Source organism: Tachypleus tridentatus, chromosome 9 (assembly GCF_004210375.1).
Source record: "Tachypleus tridentatus isolate NWPU-2018 chromosome 9, ASM421037v1, whole genome shotgun sequence".
In the NCBI taxonomy this organism is placed as follows: Eukaryota; Metazoa; Arthropoda; class Merostomata; order Xiphosura; family Limulidae; genus Tachypleus; species Tachypleus tridentatus.
In genome coordinates this window covers 118828245-118851367 of record NC_134833.1, presented here as the reverse complement: position 1 = coordinate 118851367, position 23123 = coordinate 118828245, and the positions used below count along the sequence as shown (strand labels likewise).

At 32.8% G+C, this 23123-nt stretch overlaps 2 protein-coding genes across 4 annotated transcripts in view; one reads left to right on the top strand and one right to left on the bottom strand.

The window, feature by feature from the left end:
- The window catches only part of LOC143226184 (dynein axonemal assembly factor 19), a 44562-nt gene extending 38403 nt beyond the window's left edge, over positions 1–6159 (bottom strand). Inside the window, exon 1 of the mRNA XM_076456803.1 lies at positions 5958–6159. Within this exon, the coding sequence (XP_076312918.1) occupies positions 5958–5966 (9 nt within the window). The 5' untranslated portion in view covers positions 5967–6159. The remainder of the gene's footprint in view (positions 1–5957) is intronic.
- Positions 6160–9612: 3453 nt separating this feature from the next.
- Positions 9613–23123, top strand: part of LOC143226183 (ubiquitin-conjugating enzyme E2-24 kDa) — a 62295-nt gene continuing 48784 nt past the window's right edge. The window contains exons 1-3 of one of the 3 annotated variants that reach the window (XM_076456800.1): positions 9613–9753; positions 10142–10324; positions 15871–15921. In XM_076456800.1, coding sequence (XP_076312915.1) covers positions 10164–10324; positions 15871–15921 — 212 coding nt within the window. In that variant the 5' untranslated portion in view covers positions 9613–9753; positions 10142–10163. The remainder of the gene's footprint in view (positions 9754–10141; positions 10325–15870; positions 15922–23123) is intronic. The other 2 variants (XM_076456801.1, XM_076456802.1) reach the window with 2 other exon arrangements.

The window sequence follows — 23123 nt, the reverse complement described above, 5'->3', positions numbered from 1 at the left end:
GGCACACAATGTATTTTCCTTAATCAACAACACATCATCATACTACTAAAATCAAGCACACTACAAGTAGAATATTTAATTTATTCGTGACCAACCAACTACAATGTACTTTATTGTAATTTAGAATACCAGAAAAAATAAAGTCAGAAGTGACTAATATAAAATTAAGACACTCATGTTAAAACGCATACCACTGTTTAAATAATAATAACAATATATATGTATACATACTTTTTTTCCGGATTTTATTTCTTATGTTTATACAATTACGGCATAATAAGTTATCTAGGAAAAAAGGTGGGGCCCTAAGAACCCATCTGTATTTATCACTGATGGTACTATAGCACGATAGTAATTCATTCGCAACTGTTTATGTGTTACACTAGTTCTATCTTCCTTATCTTACCAGACAGCCAGTTCGCTCTCAGATAAACAAGAGTACAGATACGCCCTCGTTATTCCTCTCTCAGTTGCTCAGCTGTAAATATGAAGGCTTATAACGCTAAAACCTGGGAATTGATACTTCTAGTGGACAGATAGCCCACTGTGTAGTTGTGCTTAACAACAAATAAAAAATATATTTTCATTGTTATACCAGAGAGCCATTTCAATCTCACTGGTTGGCCACACACTTAGCTTATTACTCTCTCCCCTTCCTTCGGAGGTGAGGATATTGCAATCGAGTTCATGTGTTTCTGTTTGTGTGTCCACATGCGTATCTCGAAAACTAATAGAACGATGTATATAAATATATTTATCTGTTCTTGTTTTTTCTTCTATAGAAGATCAAAAGTCAGTATGGACCAGTCCTCCCCTAATTTGGGCCGGGTCACATCTTGATCAGAATTCTAAATCCTTTTGAAACATTCTTTTATAATGGAGACATAGGGCGTTTTCGCGGTTCTGGGTAAATAACTCTGTAAAATTTGATCAGATTTATACCAAATTTCATGGGCACACTAAACTTGAGGCTTCCCATCACACTATGAAAAATGATCCTGATCGCTGACCGTAACAGATGTGAAAAGCAGTTTCTGAGTTTCCGAAGTTGAAATATGGCATTCAATCTCGAGAAGGGGCGGGGATATGGAACCTTTCTAACTGCTCTTCTTCTTACTTACTTAGCACTTGATTCTTTTTCAGTTTCTTACAGACAGTTCGTTTATCTTCATCCGCCTACTGTTGATCGTACCTAGTCTAATAGTGATGTTATACAGTGTTGTCTGACAATTTCTGTAGTAAACTGTACTTATTTTGATGAACTTTCTTCAGAGTCTCCCCAGTGACACAGCAGTATGACACGATATACCCGTGGTGGGCAGAGCACAGAGATAGCCCATTGTGTAGCTTTGTGGTTAATTCCAAACAAACCAAAAATCAAACCACAGAGCCTCCCCTGCACGTGAATTCTAGTTTCCAAAATTACTTTTAAGCAGACCTCAAAGGCACAAAAGTCTTTAAGAATTGCGTCAGAGTACTTGACGGGTATGTTTGTAAATGGGATTTATATAGACATCTTTTTCATGAAAACGTTAATCGGTTTCAAGATGTGGCTAAAAGTTTGTTAACCTTTGAATTATGAACTTTCATCAAGATCAGATTCCTTGTTTATTATATTGCTAACAGTCCTAGATGTTAAACGTAGCTTCTGCAAAAGAATGTGAGGTGTGATTTAAGAAACCAATAATGTCCTAAATGCTCAAACCTGCGAGATTCTCAACTTTCTTAAAAAAAGCTTTTTTCTTCGAAATGTTGTGTTATCTGTTACTACGTTTTCTAACATTCTCAATATGTGGATATCCTTTCTTAGAGAGGGTTGTAAAACGTATCTTAATTACCGAGTCTGAACTGATGATGCTACTGAATGGTTTGTTTGTTTACTTGTTTTGCATTTCCGCAAAGCTACACGAGGGCTATCTGCGCTAGCTGTCCCTAATAGTAGTGTAAGACTAGAGGGAAGGCAGCTAATCATCACCATTCACCACCAACTCTTGGGCTATTCTTTTACCAATGAATAGTGGGATTTACCGTCACATTATAACGCTCTCACGACTGAAAGGGCGAGCATGTTTGATGCAACAGAGATTCTAACCCGCGACCCTTGTATTACGAGTCGAGTGCCTTAACCACCTGGTCATGCCGGGTCTTACTGAATAGTAAGAAATTCATTGTGAGCCAAATATTCAAGTGAGTTAAATCTGTAAACATATATATATATACGAAATCTGTTCAGAAAGTTCTAAGACTTCTTCTGTTACAGGTACCAGTACAGAGACATTGAGCTTCACTGATGTGTGTATAAAGTGATCCACCCCACTAACAAGCCATTTCTCCAGACCTTATATCCATGTTGCACAAAACGTCTTCAAAGACAAACCTATCTCTTGCTCTTGACGTAATAAAAATGGACAGTAAAGAAGAGCAACTTGTTTGTATCAAGTTTTGTGTGAAAAATGGTAAAGGAGGAACAGAAATCCTCGAAATGTTAAGAACTGTCTTTAGTTATGACTGTTTAAGTAAGGCTGTCGTTTATCAGTGAATAAAGCGCTTCCAAAATGGCCGGGAATCGCTCAAAAATGACCCACGTTCTGGGCGACCATCAATATTGTCCGCTGATGAAACGGTCGCTAAGGTGAAAAAAAAATCGAAGTGGCCAGACAGTTAACCAAGCCTGTTATAAATAGGTCTTAATTCGCTTGAGGGAGAAAGTTAGAAGAAATCGCCGCAAGCTGTGGGAGAATGGTCACTGGTTTCTTCATAATGACAACGCGCCTTTACGCACTGCTCTGTTTGTTCAATCATTTTTGAACAAAAACATTCCTGTGATACCATATTCTTTCAAACTTACCCCGCGTGATTTTTCTCCGTTCCCAAAAGATCAAACTTAAGTTGAAAAGAGAGAGATTTGATAACATTCCAACCATCCATAATAATGTGAAAGCAGGACTTATTTCCATTGCTTCCGAAAATGGCAGGAACGTTGGGACAAGTGTGTATCTGCTGTAGGAGATTACTGAGAAGGTGATAGCATGTAATACTGACGTATGTACATTATTCTTCGGAATGAAAGTGAAGACTTGGAACTGTTTTATCACACCTCATACAACGAAATAAATAACTTCAGTACTAGTTATTATATTAATTGTTAATAGGTAATTAAAATTAGCACTACAAAACGATAACGATTGGTTTGGTTTGGTTTGAATTTCGCGCAAAGCTACTCGAGGGCTATCTGCGCTAGCCGTCCCTAATTTAGCAATGTAAGGCTAGAGGGAAGGCAGCTAGTCATCACCACTCACCGCCAACTCTTGGGCTACTCTTTTACCAACGCATAGTGGGATTGACCGTCACATTATAACGCCCCTACGGCTGAAAGGGCGAGCATGTTTGGTGGTTTTTTCATGAAAATGTATCCCAAAAGCATTTGTCGTCAGGATATGACTAAAACAAAGCCATTATAAAGTTTTTTCTCACGATATTTAGCAATTTTGCTTCAATAAAAAACTAACAGGAGTAACAAAACATTTCCTCCAAGCTGATCAACGTTATGAAGTTTTTTGTTTGTTGGCATGAAATTGAAATAAAGGCATTATAAGTAGTGTTGAATCCAGATTGGAGGGGTGGAACTGGGAAGATGGAACAAAAATTAAAATTCGACAATATGAAAAACACTGTACACGTTTTGTAAGGTGTGAATAAAATAAATGATTGGTATCGTGAGATTTGTGGGGTATTGACTTGTTACTTAATTATTTTCTTGTAGATTTATTGGTTGGTATAAAGTTAGCACAAAGCTACACAACTGACTATCTGTGCTCTGCCCACCACAGATATCAAAATCCCGGTTGCTAGCGTCCGCAGACATACCGCAGTGTTACTGGGGTGTGCGTCGAACCCCCGTCGCACTAAACATGCTCACCATTTCAGCCGTGGGGACGTTATAATGTGACAGTCAATCCCACTATTTGTTGGTAAAAAAGTAGCCCAAGAGTTGAAGGTGGGTGATGGTGACTAGTTGCCTTCCCTCTGGTCTTTGTCTCATAAATTATGGACGGCTAGCCCAGATAGTCTTCGTGAAATTCAAAAGCAAACCATCATTTTAATTCCTAATAGTTGGTGTGGCCAGCTTTAGTCCGAAGGCTTATGATTTGAGTTCCGTTGCAACAAAAACACGTTCTCCGATCACGGTGATCATACGAACGCTATAAGAGTGGCATTCGCATCCCGCTGGTTGGTTATTTGTGAGTTGGCGGTTGATGCTGTTAACTGGTTGTCCTCCCTCTTCTGGCTTATCGCTTTGAATTAAGACCGAATATGTCCTTCTGTATCTTTGCGCGAGAATTAAACCTTTGTTCTCAAAGGTTCAACAAACAGTTTCAAACTGGCATCATCTGGTAGTAAAAACTGGATTTTTAGAAAGAGTTACCCGCTGGTTTGATTCCCTTCAGTGGTTTGTTTTGTTTTTTGAATTTCGCACACAGCTACTCGAGGGCTATCTGTGCTAGCCGTCCCTAATTTAGCAGTGTAAGACTAGAGAGAAGGCAGCTAGTCATCACCACCCACCGTCAACTCTTGGGCTACTCTTTTACCAACGAATAACCGGGATTGACCGTAACATTATAACGCCCCGACGGCTGAAAGGGAGAGCATGTTTGGCGCGATGGGGATGCGAACCCGCGACCCTCATATTACGAGTCGCACGCCTTATCACGCTTGGTCCACCCTTCGGTGGACACAGCAGATAGCCCAAATATGGCTTTGACATAGGAAAAACACACGCTCACGCTCCTTCACTTTTTTTTTTTTTTTTCAAAGTCCAATGGTTCTAATGCTTTACCAAATTTCGGCATTTAAACAATAGGTTTTCCACAGTTATGTTTTTCCAGCTATCGAATAGTAATTAAAATAATTAACTATGGCCAAATTAGTACAATTTAAGTTTGGTTTACTCGACTAAAACTGATGAAAAAAGAAGAATACATTTATATCCTTTTTATTTTGTTTTTAACTTCTAAACAAAAAAAAATACCGAGCTTCATGTTGTTAAAATAACTTATAAAGAAGTTAAATTGTTCTGAAATGTAATATTGTTTTATGGAAAATTTGTACTTTTGTGTAAGTTTGTTTATCCACATAATTTCAAACTTTTATCTCAAATCTCTACTGTAAAATATTATTGTAACTTGTCTATATCTCAAAAGAATGATATGTTAAGATTTAACAGATTTAGTAACACATCTAGTGTTGGAAGGATAGGTAAGAATGTATGAGTTTCAGGTTTATTACAATAAGTTATTGTGCTAGCGAGTTTGTTAGCTAATTACTTCAGTGCAGTAAATACTGAACTGAGGTTTCAATGAAGAAATAGAAATACGAAATTAACAAATAAATGAAATTTCTGTTACACGTAGTTAGATCCATGTGAACCAAGGCCTATCGGTAAACGTTGGTCATGCTGTGAAATTTGAATTTGCAAAATATATTTTAGAAGAACTATCCAACAGTACTATTACAACACCAACAATATTTGATTTAATGATTCATGCTAACTGGCCAAAAAAGTGTGACATTGTCACATGAATGTGCCCATTTAATATCGTATTATCCCATGACATAACATATATTGACTTAGGAAGCAGTTTCACAGTGGCCAGACCACTGCCACAGTTAAACAATGTAATATACAATGTGTGAAACTTTAATACCATGAGACTGAATTTTGAGACATCCTAAATACAACTAATGTATACACATAACATAATGTATTAAATTAAAAGAAGCAAGTTTTAATATATAAGTTGTAGCTATACATGCCACGTAAAAGTGGTCAGGCCATAGTCTCATTGGCCTAACTGCTACTTACGGCCATTAATTATACTACAACCCGACATAAAAATACACGCTTTAATCACACGTCTTTACAATTAACACAACATAACATTGGTAGAAATACTTACCTGTTGCATTCAAACAAGTATTTAGCCATCGCACATACAAAGTATCAAACATTCTTGTACAGTTACATCTTCCAACCTTCAAATATACCTCCACTTGCAAAAAAAGCATGTGGTCAAAAAATCAGCCATAATATTATTCCTTACAAGTTAGCTGGACTCATGTTTTAGTATCTTGCACGTACGCTTTCACGCTATTGATCGTTGTAGTTGCTATATCAACGTATTTGTACTCAACAAATTCTCGTAGTGATTAGATAGTGTTTGCCACACCTAATATTCAATTATTTTGGGCAAGGTTTTCCGTATGTTAAATATTCGGATCAACTATTTGTAATTATTATGAATTTCTTAAATAGGTGTCGCTTTAAGAAGATTTGCAAACCTAAAATAGTTTTGAACGTGATTTTGAAACACGGCTCTGTTGATAACAGTCAAAATTCTTTGCTTTGAAGTGTTGTGTATTTTCTCTCTACAACGTTTGAAACGTCGACCGTACGAATTTTTCTTTGGAAAAAGTAGTCACGTATCTCGTAGCGACGTATCGCCTGTAGCACCAAGATTTTCATCTACGTGACGCAACACTGTTTTAACATTTGCTACTCGTTGTGTGAGGTATAATTAACCGTCTATATGAGTTACGACAATCATAATAATTATATGTTTCTTGTAACAAATATTAATTTCTGATCAAAACAAACTATCTATAGATCAGAATTAAAAACACACCCCTAGTAATATACGGGGAGTAACGAAGAACAAAACTTACCGTTGTCCACAGAAATACACATTCTATGAGTAAAACAAACAACCTGTTGCTTTTTAGTATAATATGTTAACTGCTGTCATAAACATTTTATACATTAATATAATCGTCCGGTTCGATTCCCCTTGGCTGATACAGACCCCTAGTGACACATCAGTAGGTCTGGGACTTACATCGCTAGAAAATAGGTTTCGATACTCGTGATGTTCAAAGCACAGGTACCCCATTGTGCAGCTTTGTGCTTAACTTCAAACAAACATGATTATAATAAATGCGCCACATACAAAATGTATATTCTGATCAAACGTACACATTGTACACAGAGTGATGTATTTTGTTTCTCTCTGTTTGGAGCTCGCAGTGGATGTTTCCACCACCGTTTAATACTCTATTAAAGATCCCCAGTAAGGGTCAGCGGTATTTACGGATTTACAATACTAAAACCAAGAGTTTGATTCCCTTGGTGGACGTAACAGACAGTTCAGTGTATCTTTGTCATAAGAAAAATACATACAAATTATACTAAAACAAAGTATACGACATTTCTTAGATTAGAAATATAATCCTTAAAAAATATTGTGAGATTGCACACTTGAATTATTTATTCGTTGAAATCGATAAAAATGAATATGAAAATCAAGTTCCTAACCCAAAAACATGCATATAGTCTTATCCTGGTTAAATATGCAGTTCTCAGGGTACGTTGTGAACGTTGTTCATTTTGAAAGTTCTTTCCAAATCGAGAAAAATATTACATTATGATAAATGTTTCACCAAAGCACAAATTTTTTGTTTTCTTAAGATTAACTACCCAGTGACTCAGCTGTGAACCTGAGGGCTTATTGCGCTAAAAAATGTGATTCTTAGAACATGTTGTGAACGTTCTGTAATAAAGGAAAATGCAAAGTAATCCTTCCCATCCGCAAGAGCAACTTTCCTAGTTTGTTTATTTGTTTCAATGTAAAAATTTGAGTTTATGAATATCCTGTAAATTTTGCAGATTTCAAGTTTATTTCGAAAAATAAAAGCATTCGTTTATTTTAGCTGAAACTTAAGCAGTTGACTAGATGTTTTCTGCCCTCTCTGAAAATCGAGGTCAGAATTTTATGAGCCTTTAACCTTACTGCTGAGACATCGAAGAACTAAATAAAAAAGTTTGTTTTGAATTAAGTACAAAGTTACACAATGAACTATCTGTGTTCTGCCCACCACAGGTTTCGAATCCCGGTTTCTAGTAGTGAGAGTTTACAGACCTAGAGCTGTGCCACTGGGGAGTAATAGAATGAGAGAGAGAAAGCCATTGCAGAAAATTTCCCTTTTATAACAAACTAAGCAATTTGACAGGTTAACAAAGTTTAAATATTTGACAAAATGTTTGCAGTTGTCTAGACACATCTCTTTTCTAAATAAAGTATTTTGTAATAGTTGACTAACTAAATTAAAAACAAAGACGCATGTTATTAAAACCAACAAAATTTTCAAATTACTTAAGTCTTGAACATGTATGTTACGAATGATTGTACAATGTGCAATAAAGTAGCTATATGCCCAGAAAATGTGCTACTTTATACATTCTCGTTTAAGGAGAACTTTATTTCGTATATAAATATATATGAATTATGTTACTTTTATGTATTAAACTAGATCATCTTAAGCCTAAGAAAAAGACAGGCTGATATCGCTATCGAATTTAATTCAATTACTTTTTTCTCGTCGGAATTTATTTTGCGGCCTGGCATGGCATAGCGCGTAAGGCGTGCGACTCGTAATCCGAGGGTCGCGGGTTCGCGCCCGCGTCGCGCTAAACATGTTCGCCCTCCCAGCCGTGGGGGTGTATAATGTGACGGTCAATCCCACTATTCGTTGGTAAAAGAGTAGCCCAAGAGTTGGCGGTGGGTGGTGATGACTAGCTGCCTTCCCTCTAGTCTTACACTGCTAAATTAGGGACGGCTAGGACAGATAGCCCTCGAGTAGCTTTGTGCGAAATTCCAAAACAAACAAACAGTTTTAAAATTAAATGAACTAGTTAGTGATGATAAGTTTTTCTCGTTTTTGAAACAGAATTCTATCCAAGTTTTTAACAAGAGCTGGAAGCCAGCTAGAAATAATTATTACATAACACATACCTTGTGACTGAACATTTGGTTTGAGGGTAGAAAGAATATCGAAAATGATAGTTGATATTATATACATATATAAAAAATTGCTAGTGAGTAATAATGTAACAAAATAATGTCCTGGAGTAAGTTTTATCAAAAAACAGATGTAACTCAAACATTAGCTTCAGCTTAAAATAGCGATTTTCTTTCTAATGAATGTAATGTTGTAACAACAACATGGATAAGTATATATATATAAATATATTTGGGAAGCAAAAGCAATCACGCATGCTTCAAACAGAGATCAATATTTTAATATAAAGTTTGGATGTGAAATATATATATATATACATATATATATACAAATTTCAGAAACATTCTTTAATGTGTAATGTAACTTGTCTAATTATAAACAGCGAAATTATAGTATGTTTTAAAATCTGGGCTGAATTAAGTAGTCAGTAACCAAGAAAGCCATTTAGACTGCATGAAAACTCAAAACTACAACTTCAGATGTTTTTGAGTGTGATGGAAATGTCTAATTCACATCAATAGACATTTCTCTAAAGCATTAAACGTAAACATCTCTTTTTTATTTTGTCTAATGTAGGTAATTAAGAGACTGGGAAATAAATTTCGATAGTTTATTGGAGGTTTATATAATTATAGAGGTTCTTAAGTTTTGTTACTTTAAAAACTATTATGTCAAAGCATCGGAGTGAATGTCTTTTCTATACTACAGGCGGCGTTATAAGTTTTGAAGGGAAGGGAGGTGAAGTGGTTGGTTAAACAGCTCGTCAATTCTTTTGCCTTTAGTCGTTACGTACGGGCGTATGATATATATAATTGTTGGTTTGTTAATTCGTTCGTTTTAACATACATTTTGTGAAGATTAAAAATATATTATATCTTCATATATTCAACAAGGATATAGGTAAGGTTTATGCATGTTTTTTCAGAAAATGTGTCTTGATTTCTGATCGAGATGTATTTAAGAAATAAGGTACAATGTGTTGTTCAGGGTTATAGAATAGGAAGCATCTCTTTGTTTGGAAGTCACGTTTTGCCGTAGTCTGTAAGGGACAGCAGCTATGTTTTGCCCGGCGTGTTTTCCCGTGTATTTTGGTCTCTTTTAACAGCAGAGTTTTTCCCAAATACTAGTATAAAGTATAATACCAGCAAGTTTTTAATTTTGTAATTGAAGGGGCATTGTATAACCGTTGTCATTTTTGAATGAATGTCTTTACTGCGATAAAATATAAATAAATGCATTATTCTGTCTCATTTTACTGCTGAAATCAATTTTATTTACAAAATTGTAGTTCATAGGCACAATAATAAATAATGTCAGGCGATCGAGCCCAAGCAGGGTCTTCAGGTGCAAGCACGAGCGGAGGACGTGGACGTAGTTCTGGTTCATCGTCTAATCAAGACCGTGAAAAGGAACAGAAAGAACCAAAATTAAATCCTAAAATGTCAAAAGCTTTAAGTACTAGTGCTAAAAGGTGAGTAATGCTACTTTCACAGCAGTTTCTTTAGAAAAAGGTGTAAAAATTACAATAGTACCGTATCTTTTTACAACTGGATAGTGTAGCAGGAAGCCATTCTACTCTCAAAGACAAATGTGTCTAAAACTGACAATTTTTTTCTTTACTTTTAGGCCACAAATCGTTTTAAAAGAAATCACCTGTGACATAAAAATGTAAATTTAAAGTTGTATTCAATATCATTTGCATCAATGAATTCAAATCATCATATATATTGCGTATTTCATCACTATATTAAATGAACTGTTTATGTAGCTTTTGTAAAAGTAATTTAGCTTCAGAAAATGCATACATGGAAATTCAGTAGTCTAAATGCAATTTTATTATTGAAATCTACTGCTGCTACTGTAAGTGTTTTAGTACAAGTTTTTTTATTTGTAAACTTGGTCCATACTCCAAATAGAATTAAAAACTTGAATTATTGTAGTTCTCACTTGATCTCCAATCCCAGAAAAATTACAATGGTAACAAATAAATAGTGTTCAAGAATTTGATTATGACTTTTTTGATCAAATTCTATGAACACAAAACAGGAATTCCTTCACATTTTTCTTCACTGTATAGAAAATCTCAGTCATCCTTTAGTGAAGAGAAAAATGCAGAGTACAAGAGTTTAAAGAAATGCTGACAAAAGTTATGTAGAACAGTAATAATCAATTTACACATGAAACATAGTGTTCAGAATAAGACTTCACAATGTTCATGTGGTCACATTTAATTTTTTTTTTATCTTTTAGCAACATCACTTCTTTCAACAGAACATTTCTCATTGTGAGACATTAAAGTTGTTATCTATGTTCACTTCACATAAATGAACCAAATAAAACTGCTTGAAAGTACAGTCTTCATTTTAATATATAGCTTAAGCTTTATATTGGGAAAGGACTGAGATTTTTTTGTTTTAAAAAAACAAGCTTTGTGAAGTTTAACTTGGAGTGCAGATGGTAAGTGGACGTAGGTTGAATGTTTGATTTATAACTTGGTTGTAGTAGATAAAACTGTCAGTGTTATACTTCTAGGTTTCAAAATGGTTATGGTGAAACAGTAGTAATCGGAAGTAGAATGCTTTTAGAGTTGATGCTGTCTGTAACACAAACTGGTTATGGTGAAACAATAGTAATCAGAAGTAGAATGCTTCTGGAGTTGACACTGTAACACAAACTAGAATAAAATACTTACTGATTAGAAGTATAATGCTAAGGTTGACACTGCAATTGAATACAGATTTGTTTTAATAGATGGAACCAAATCTATGCTGCTTTATAGGTGTTAGGACTCATATTATTGTTAAAAACAGATTGAAGAAGCTACATGTATATGGTTTTAGTTTACTACCTGGTTTATGCTACTTTTAAGATGTATCCATATTCATGTATAAAATAGTGGTGTTTTATATTATCAAAAATGCAATGAAAACTGATATTTCAACAATAGTTTATTATTTTTTTAGGTGTTTAGAATATAAATGTAAGGCTAATTGAGTGACATCTCTAGCATGAGATAGTTTGAACCTGATATTCATTGTTTGTTTTAATAACTAGATTATGAAATGCTGTATATGCCTTTGTGTAATCACCTCATCTAATTAGAAATTAAAAGTAAACGTGTATATTGTAAGTGAATTACATATTTTCACTGAGTTAATTAGAAACAACCAATTTTTAGTGCTTGTAAGTTTGTGATAATTGCCATTTATATAGAACTAACTTAAATCTCTAATAGAATTAAAGTATGTTGTAGAAATGCTTTGACTAAGTTAGTACTTACTGAAATTTTGATAAAGCATTTATCAAGCTTCAGCTTTATCCATTCATCTTATCTGTAGTGTCTTAGAACATTACAAACAAGAAGAGACCGGTTAGTATTTCGAGACCATTCTTGCACATCCACCATTGAGAAAAGTAAAAACTTAAACCCACAATTTCTTTTTTTCAGGAAGCCAATTGATTCATGTCTTAAGAGTCTATAAAGTACTGACTTTCACTACCTACGACAACTTCATGAGTTGATAACGGCTATAAAAATAAAGCTGTATTAACTGTAGCCTAGTTTGTTTTTTCAAATTAATGCACATTTTGTCCTAATATTGTCTTCAGATTACAGCATAAAGAAATCAGAGGGCTATATTCTGTTGATTCACATGTAATTGTGTAAACTTGAATAAGATCAGCTCTTACTCTTCTTTTCTCAGAAGCAAATAGGTTAAAAATTATTAATTTATCTTTATAAGGAACTCTTACATCTGTGGAATTATCCCTGTAGCTCTTCTTTGAACCCTTTTCAATGAATAAATATCCTTTCTTAGACAAGTAATTTAAAACCCTTCAGTACTGTATGTGAAGTATACCTAGTGATTTGTTAAGGAAGATAATTACCTCTTTTGACTTTTAATCAATGTGTTTATAAATACACTTGAGTCATTTATCATCCACTGTGCCGATATAATTGTTTTAGGTCATGTTGTTGAGTAAATTCTCAATTATATTAAATGCATCATTCAAATTATGATAGTCCAAGTACATTACATTGCACTTACTGTAATTAAGTATCAATTACAAGATACTTATTCTGCCTACCAGTTGATTAAAATCATTACATAATATAACACTTTATACAAGTTTCATCAACTGAAAATTAACACCCTCAAAGTTGGCCCTTCAATACTTATCAAGCCTTTCCTAAACTCCTTTAATTTTTTTGCATCCACCACATCAAGTGGTATCCCATTCTAGAGGTCAACTATCTGTTAAAAAATTTAAACTGTTAGCTGAAAATGACTTTTACCCTGCCAAAAGTCATATTTTGCCTCCTTTTTTTACCTTTCTCACCATTAAGTACGGGGGAAGAAAAAACATATCAATGAGATCTCTAACTTTTCATTTTTAAAGAGAGGGCAATTTCAAATGTTTTAACCTGTTCTTTTGATAACCTTTCTGTCTGAGATATCCCAGTAGCTTTTCTTTAAACCCTTTCTAACAATTCATTGATTTTCTAAAGGTAAGGAGCCCAAGACTGAACAAATATTTCAAATAAGAGTCAGCAAGTAACTTGTACATAGAAATTGTGACATCCTTCTTACCTTTGATTTATCAGTCATCCTTTAGAACCAAAATCACTGTTTGCCTAAACCTGACCCAAATCAACTTGATCCTAGCCCTTCAGCACTAAGGTTTTTATATATCATTTGTAACCTATTTGACTGTTGAGTCCTATTTAAAACTGCATTTATGGCAACTTTTGTGGCACTTGGTGTGGAAGAAAATGGTGTTGGCACAATGGTGATGAGATTTATTACATAGTTGGTAATTTTTGTTTATTTTTACATGTCTACATTCTTATCATGAATTTTTGAAATTAAAAAAACAAACAAACCTGTTTTTTTTTTTTTTTTGCAATAACAGCAAGCTTTAATAATTATGTAAATATTAATGTAAATAACAAACAGCAAAGATCCAAGCTCTGATCCTTGAAGCTTTCCATCAGAAACAGGATTAGTTTGACCCAACTCTATTGATAACAACATAACTGCTCTCAGTCTTCTTATTAGACTTTACTATTAATACTTAATTTCAACCTTCTTCTCAAAGTTCATTCACCAAACTTCATTATTTATAAAAATACTTTATTCATTTATGTTAGGCTTAGAGAAGATTGATTTCTGTAAAAATAGAAATTATTTAGAGTCAAATCCTATTATTTTCGTATGAAACAGATATCAGAAGGGTAATAAAAACTTGTTTAAAGGAACAATGTTTATCTTCTATTAAAAGTAGAACTAGTTTAGAGAAAGGAGGTCTGACAGGTCTCCTTGATCTTATTTATGTATATTTCTTCTTACTTTGAGTGGATATTTTAGGTTAGAGACTGGTTTTCCTGATGTTCTTACCGTATTGAAGGGTAACACTTAAAAATTTCCTTTTATTGATTAACCATTTTCATAAAAGTTAAATTACAGGATCTAAATTAATTTTATATCTTATTTTTAATCTTTGGTTGTGTGGTTTTGGTTTACATGCAAATAAATGGTTAGAACCAAACAGTTTTAATGCCATATTACTGTACAGAGTTATTATTGTTTTACAGTAAATACATTACTTAGAAATTAAGTGAAGATGTAAAGAAACAACAAAGAAAACTGAATTTCATTACATAGGATCATTCAAGCAGATTTATGTTATTTGTGTGGGACTACTATTCAAAGATAGTTTTTCAGAATGTGAAAAATTTAACAAACATTAAGAATTGCATTGATTGCTTCAAGGAATTCATTTTTAGCTTCACACAAATGAATTCCTGGTGGGTCTTTATAGGAATAAATAATTAACTTATTAGTTAAATGTAGTGAGGTGTATGTAAGAGGATAAAACTATTTTAACTTTTGTTTTTTTTATTTGATGAGTTATAATACATTCCATTATAGGTTCAACAAGGAACAATTTATTGGTTAAGTGTGTGTGATATACATGAATTTGAAATTGAGGTTTAACAGAACAAATTGGGGAAGAACTTACGGATTTCAACATTTTTTTAAACTGTGCCATGCTTTTTTTTACTTTAAATAATTTGATATTTAGTATTAAGCTTTATTAATCTCATGTCAATATATTTTTAATGTTTTTAGCATTAGAATTTTTAAGTGTTGTAGAGTATAGTAGATTACTAGTGTATTTTGATACATGCTTAGAAAGAATAATGATATTTTTAAAGTAAAGGAAACTTATAAATAGAAATATTCAGTGTCAGTGAACTTTTGCTTTTCAAGTTTAATAGGTTAGCAGGAAACCTCTTCAGATGCAAGTTATTTGTGTATTACTATTTATTGTAGAAGTTTAAAGCACATGAGAGAAATGTAGTATATCCAATAATAGCTACTTTAATATTTTACAAACAAATAATTCCATGAAGTTTCATGTGACAAAATATGCAATGAGAAAATACTTCTAAAAGTATTTAAAAAGTTAAGTTCATTGTATAAATGGAAGACAGATGTGAAGCATTTTAAATGACAATCTGTTTGAAAATATTTGGTTCATGTATGTGTAATAAGAAAAAGAAAACTTAGGAATACTAACTGGTGATGGAAATAAATTTATCAGAACTTGTTTAAACAGTATTTCTTGTTATACTTATTGAACAAAATCCCTGAAAGCATCCAAGGTATAAATAACATCTTAAAGGCAGCCAACTAATGATAGCTCTGATTTCTTTGAATAAAATATTCCAGATGTCAAACAAAGACTGAGAGCCAATTTTTTTCTTTATTTTAACACTATATGATTGTGGAATAATTAACAGATATTAATTGTTGGTTATTTGAATAATTTTCTAATTATAATTTTTTATATCTTCCATACAATATTAGAATTTCATAAACATTATTACTATTTTTGAGACTTGCATAAATATATTCACTTATGTCCTGGCAGATGTTAAGCTAGACAAAAAAAAAAAAAAATCGGTCTTGTACTTAATGATTAAATAAAAGCAATTGGATTTATTTTTAGGATTCAGAAGGAACTAGCAGAAATTACTCTTGATCCACCTCCAAACTGCAGGTAAAATTTTTCTGATTTGAGAAAGAAAGATCTGTTACTTTAATGTATCTCTGCAAGAATTATATATAAACTATTGATCTGTTTTGTTATAGTGGTGTGGATGTGATTATATGGTTTTGTGCTTCAAGCATACTTTAACCAGTTCTGTTATATTGTACAATGCAAGGCAAATATATTGATCATTTTAAATGAAAGTGAAATAAATTGAGTTGCTACTGTTAAGTGCTTCATGTAGATTACAATATAATGTAGATGATTTTGTATGTTTTTTTATTTTTGTATAAGAGAGTACTTTTGGCCAAAGTCATGTAAATGTGTTACCAGTAAAGCTATCATTGTTGAAGGTGTTTGTATTGAATATTATGAAGTTATAAAACAATGAAGCATTCATTACTCATTAAAATTTACAGAATATATTTATGTATATACCTTAATATTTTAATTGATTTAGAGTAAGGTAAAATAATAGTAATAAAAAAAATAACTACTAAAACTGTAATAAATGTCAAAGCCTGAGAGTTTTTGTGTAATATTAAATTTCAAGTAAATTAATTTTTATTGTATAGGAAAAAATAAAGTTTAACATTTATCTTGCAATGAAACACTGATTTTCTACATTGTTTTGTTTGTATTTGTTGTTTTTTAAATCAATGTAATTTTGACTAATTATTTTTATTGTTTTTAAGTTTTATCGTATTTCATTATACTATTACTGTCTTCCTTATAATATTGAAAATGCATTTAATTCCATACACACACAAAAATGCATTTTAATGAATGTAGACATAAAAAATTAACCAAAAAATCAATTGTGTTGGTCTGAATATCTCGAGTTTCTAAGATATGAATCGTTTATATGGTAGTTTTTTTTTTTTTTTAGTTAGAAGTAATAGCCTAAAACTATGTTTCATTTTTAATTCTCAAGAAATCTGTACTGTTGTGTTCTAGTGCTATGAAATACTCAACATCCAAAGTCAGGGCAGATTTGGAGGTGGGTGTGGTTGCAATTACATAGGCCTCCTAAATCATACCCACCCACCCTCAATCGAAAAACATGCGTGCAACTGTGTCACTGAAGCAGCAGTCATTTTAGTCCTTTGTTATGAATCTATTATTTTGTAATTGTTCATTAAAATGTTCTTACAACTTGTTCTGAGAGTACATCTAAAAGATGTAACCACCATCCCTCAAAAAAGTCCTTAATCTTGCCTTGCCCAAAGTTACAACTATAAATCAAAAGTAGAAATATAAAGGTCTTATTGATTAGATAAAAAAATGTAACATTGCTCTTATGAATAAAGTAACCCATTTTATTAATGCATTACAATTACTGTGTATGATTTCTCCAAAAATAATGTGTGTTTTAAATAAAAACATTTGAGGTTACTGGGTTAAAGATGGTTTTTACTAATAACCATTTTTGGTAAGATTAACTAGGTCGGTTGGTATAAATCGTGGATTGGTATCGGTGGTTTATGTAGCCATTGCTATGACATGTAGTGATTTTAATTGTCCTATGTATATATTTGGTGTTACACATAAGGGTGTATCGATATATCGGTAGGCTATCGGCCTGACGCCGGTTTAAGTAAATATTACATTGTCGGCTCTGGTCCATTTTCATTATTGTAGCCAATAGTGTACACTGATATTTTTGCTTATTACTGCAAATAATCCTGTAGTAATCACTACCCGAATTTTGTATTTATCTTGACAGCCAACATTGCGATTCTTACACAGCTCTCACCACGGTTATGTATTATTCTGTTATAATCTTTAATGTTGCCAAGTGTTTCGTAATTTTATTTTGAACTTGTAAAAAAAAAAAAGTACAATAATGTATTTAAAATGCTAAGGATTTTGATATTAATTTAAGACAACTCTTCAATAGTTAAGTTATTTTTATGAATACACTGTTTTATTTTCTCGTACATTTTTTTACGTTATAATTCAAAGTGAAACGAACTGGATTGAAACTAGTCTTATAGTCCAATATCTCTGTCTGCAAAATGCGTGTCGGCGGGTTGTAGCTGGCGCAGTGCACAAATTTCTATGGTTACGTTGTTATGCCGACCGGCTTTACCACACCATATCGCTTTGCGTTTTAAAGCCGAAAGCCGTCTTCTGTTCTCTCTGGAGTGGCAAAGTTGTTAGGATAAATTTTGTAAAATAAATTGAATAGTCGTATGCTGACTTATTTGCGATGAAGTTATTTACATGTAGATAGTTTATACTGTGAACTAACTGAAGTTACAGTTCAAAAGTCAGTATATGTATATAATTGTGAGATTATAAAAGCACTAACTCAAAGTATTTTAAACTTTTTTTATGACTGCACTTTTTATTTATTTTCTGAACTAATTAAATACTATGTATTTAAAAATGGATGGTATGAGTAGACAAAGCACTAATAGAGGAGCGAACAACGTTTCGACCTTCTTCATGAACCTGACGATGACCGAAGAATACCATCTATTAGTGCTTTTTTAACCATATATATATTTTCTCTACAAGTGGATTTTCTCGTCATCACGGATAATTAAATACTATTTGTGAATTTTAGTTATAAATGTATGCAACCATGAAAAAGTCTTCTACTGGTTAGATTGTAATTTGTTTGGATAATTCAGTGGGGCCCGACATGGCCAAGCGTGTTAAGGCGTGCGACTCATAATCTGAGGGTCGCGGGTTCGCATCCCCGTTGCGCCAAACATGCTCGACCTTTCAGCCGTGGAGGCGTTATAATGTTACGGTCAATCCCACTTTTCGTTGGTGAAAAAGTAGCCCAAGAGTTGGCGATGGGTGGTGATGACTAGCTGCCTTCCCTCTAGTCTTACACTGCTAAATTAGGGACGGCTAGCACAGATAGCCCTCGAGTAGCTTTGTGCGAAATTAAAAACAAAAACAAATAATTCAGTGTACCTAACCTGTATTAGGACCAAATATTGGTATCTGGCGGTATGTTAGGGTAATCGTCGGTTATCGGCATTGGCCAAGTAAATCGTTACCTCTGATTTCACATTTGTAAAAGGCTTAGTACGCAGTAATACTCTGTCTACAAATTACTGTTCCCAACTAATTTTTCCATGTTGTATTTATTTCAATTGCATTTATTGTTTAAGTATTTACAAAAAGAAAAATTATTTTGTTTTGGGTTTGGAACTCAGCAACAGAACATTAAGAATTCTAAAGACATGTAAATAAGAAAATATTTTTGTATGTGACATTTTGTACTACGTGAACATAATTTCTCCAATTAGAAAGTACATCTATAAATACGGAATTTATCCCAGTTATGTTTTACTTTATATATTTGATCAATAACCTTTTCTTCGCTTTCTTTATAAACCATTCTACTTCACAAATTTTCATTTTTTGAGTTTGCTCTTAACGTACGGTTTACTTTAGAATAAATTATTTCACACATTTATAAGAGAGTTGTAATTTATTAAAAAGTAAATTAGGTGAAATTTATAAGGAAGCCTTGGTGGTGAATTTTTTTTATTTTTTACAAGTGTGTATGCAAAATAGTAGTTTGTAAGTGCATTCCATAGTATTTTTTTCATATAATTTTACATGACTTATATGTATTTATTTAAGAAAAAATTCAAAGGTTTCAAATTTCTTCTGCTCAGCAGTTTACAACAATAAAAACTGGATTTTGATATCTGATGGGAACAGCACAAAAATATCATTGTGTAGCTTCGTGCTTAACAATAAACAAAAACTTCTTCCACATAATTTATTTCACAATTTTGTGATAGCTAGAAAACTTACATTTGAGGGAGCTGTATACAAAAGTACATTAGTGTATGTTGTATATAATAATAATTTCGTATATTGTGTCCACAAATAAACATTTTCTATCGATAAACAAGAAAGCAAATTTACAGGTAAGTGACTTTGAAGCAGAGCTCCTTAGAAAAAATTCGATTTCAAAAATATCTTCTATAGTTTAAAGAATAGACTGGCCGTGAAAATATTTAAAAAAAAACCTGGGAATAGTATATTTTTTTCTTTTTTTTTGGTAGAAGGAGGAATGTTTGCCCTTCCCTTCTTGTAGCACGAGTTTTGGTTTTCCGCTTTTTAAATATGAAATTGCTTTTTAGAGAAGTAAAAATGTTGCTGGTGTTCAAAACTGCCTTAAGCGACAGGGTTCGTGTAGTAAGATCAATGTTCGTAGAGTATACTGATCAATGTGTTGAGTTAGTGACCTAGGGAATTGAGATCGATACGGGAATTTTTTGTAAAAAAATGGATTTTTCTGATTTTATTAGGTATGCAACACTGAAACAGCTTACATTAACAGCATCTATCTATATGTGTGCGTGCGTGTTATATTTAAGTGTATAGGTTGACGTTTTAGGTGTCTTCAAACTGTCCCATTGGGTTCCAACATTAGTATTTTCAAATTAAATTTCTTAAGATTTCCCAAATACTATATCTGAAATATCACTCAAAAGAAACAATTAAGAACGACAATGAACACAAATCGTATTATTTAAATTAAAAATCGTGATAGGTTTTTTTTTCAACTAGTTATTTTGTAGTCAGTCTTATTTTTTTAATAATTTTCTGATTTCCAATTCAAAATAAACGTTTAACAGACAAACCTTAAACTCGAATATTCACTGTAATTGGTATTGAATAAAAAATATTTTTAAATGTGAACTTATCGTTTGATAAATTATTGAACCTAGTATATTTACAGACATGTTAATACTAATTTTAGGAGTAATTTTTTCTGTATAATTCAGGGTAAAGGCATTCTTGATTAAGTATGCGCAGGTGTCTCGTGCTTTTTGGCGATTAATGTGGGAACTCGAGGGAAACTGATGCAGTCTTTCTTCTTTACTGCTCGTGCACTATTACTCAGACGAGGTTTTCTCAAGGTGGTCGTGTGGCAACTTAAAAGCTGTTAATAAATTGTCTTAAATGAACTTGTGTAAATACATTAAGTTGTTAACTAGCAAGTTTTAACGTATATTACTGACGGCTATATTATATAAAATTATCTTCTTCCTAGGGAAGTTCAAAAGTAAGTATCGGAAATTGCTGAGGAAAGCGTTTACGTTAAATATTGAGGATATACATCTACAGGAGAAAATATTCTCCAGCTGTAGATTTTCGTCAGTTCTTTCATACAAGCAATAAGTGACCGACTCCCACTTAGGGGCGTTTTGTGAATTTTTTGTTTTCCTTCTCTCTCCAAACAATGAAGGGTTCGAGCCCACGTCTGCCAAATGCTTGCAAGATAATATTTAAAATCACAGAATTCATATTTAACAACTGGCTTGTTCTGAATATTTTGTGGGAAATAAACTATTTTGCCGAAATTCCCCGCTTGTGAAACTCGGAGCACAGTTCTATTTAGAACTAATGTTTTTGTACATGTTCTTGGATTGCTTCATATCATTTCGGTTCGCTACCACTGATAAGGAAAATTCACTTTGACAGAATTTGACTTACATTCCAAAGTATTTTTGTTTTCACGCAATGTCTTTAATATACACTGTCGATATTTTCCTCTTTCAGTCATTCTTAATACAGGTGTGTATTTATGTCTCTGAGTAGCCAGTGTTGTAGCAGAAAGTGTAAGGCTCTGTTTTTGTGTGCGCGTGAGTGTGCGCACTGATGTTTTCTGCGTATTTATCCTGAAAGACTCATTATTAGTTCTGTATAGTTGACCAGAATTTATCCGTTTATTTACTGCTGTTAGATATTGTGATCTATACTTATAAAAATATTGGCTTATTGTTTTTCATAAAGAAAGGTGGATACATCAGTCTCGTAAAGTTAAAGCATTTCGAAAAGTAAATGTTAGATATTGTTTGCAAGTTTTTAGTGTAAGTTTCATTGTTGTGCATTAAGTGTTGAGATACTGGTGAGGTTTAAATTATTTTCACCATCATGATACGTCATTTGTGAATCTGTGTTTGGCCCATGGATCGAGGTCACAGTTGAACAAAGTTATTTTATTCAGGTAGTTAGTTATATAGATGCTCACACGGCTGTATATCTGCGAAACTCGTTTTCAAAACCAACTTAGTTGTGTTGATTATTGAACACAACATCGTAGATAACATTTAGACTTACGGGTCAATTCGCTCCATTTCTTTGTGTCTATTTCAGTTGAAGCTTAGGAATATTTTTACTTACAATTTATTAATCTTGGTGGTACAGATACAAGAAATACTTTTTATCGCCCCTGCCAAACTCAGCCTGAAAGAATAAAATCAGTTGGTAGTTTTTAAAAATTAAATAAAAGCATGACTTGATATTTGCGTTACTTTGACACATTGATACTTCTTTCCACATTATTACTTGTTTTTTTATATTTGTTTATTTTATCTTCTATAACCTGTTTACACATTTAAAGCACAGTTTTTGCTTGGATCTGTATTTGCTCATGGTAGAATGCTTTTAGCTTTTTGATAATGATAAATGGTAAAGTACTCGTGCACTTACCACCAACCGTTTGCTCTAAACACTGGAAACTGGTTTCTAGCTAGTTTTATATTTTGCTTTGTATATACTTTATCAAGAATAGGGCTATTCAGATCAGTAAGTAGTACTTATCAGTTTGTATCAGTATTTAAAGTTTTAGAATATATCGCTGGAGGTACATTGCTAAATGTTATATAATGAACAAAAACTGATTGGGATAAGATTAAAGTTTGATAATCTTTGACAACTGTCGTAATTCTTCAACGTTGTGGCACGTGTTAAAAAAATATCGCTTGCAAGCACTGTGACTTCACATAGTGTTTTAGTGAATTCCTAGTAGCTGTAACATGTTTTTTTTAGTGCCTTGTTTAAAACAAATTGCAGACAGCGGTGACAGTCAATAAGCGGAAGGGGCACTATGCTCTCATTTTGATTACAAGGGCAAGTTGTATGTTTTACCCTTCCCCAACATTAACCTGTGCGCACGCGCGCACACACTCACAATTATTCGAAACAGCTAAGTTTTATTGTGTTTTTAATGACTATTAAGAATTAGTAAAATTCCATGTTTATAAATTTGCTATTATAAGATGATAACTGAAGTGTTTCAGTTTTGTTTCAGTTTACCATCGAGAACAGTAAACTTTGTTTTTTTGCGTTGAGAATTTCTTCTCAAATATTCTTTCTTAACTGTAGTGTGAAATACATGGCAAGTATATAAGCACTTTCCTTCAGTGATGTCAGAGATTCTTACT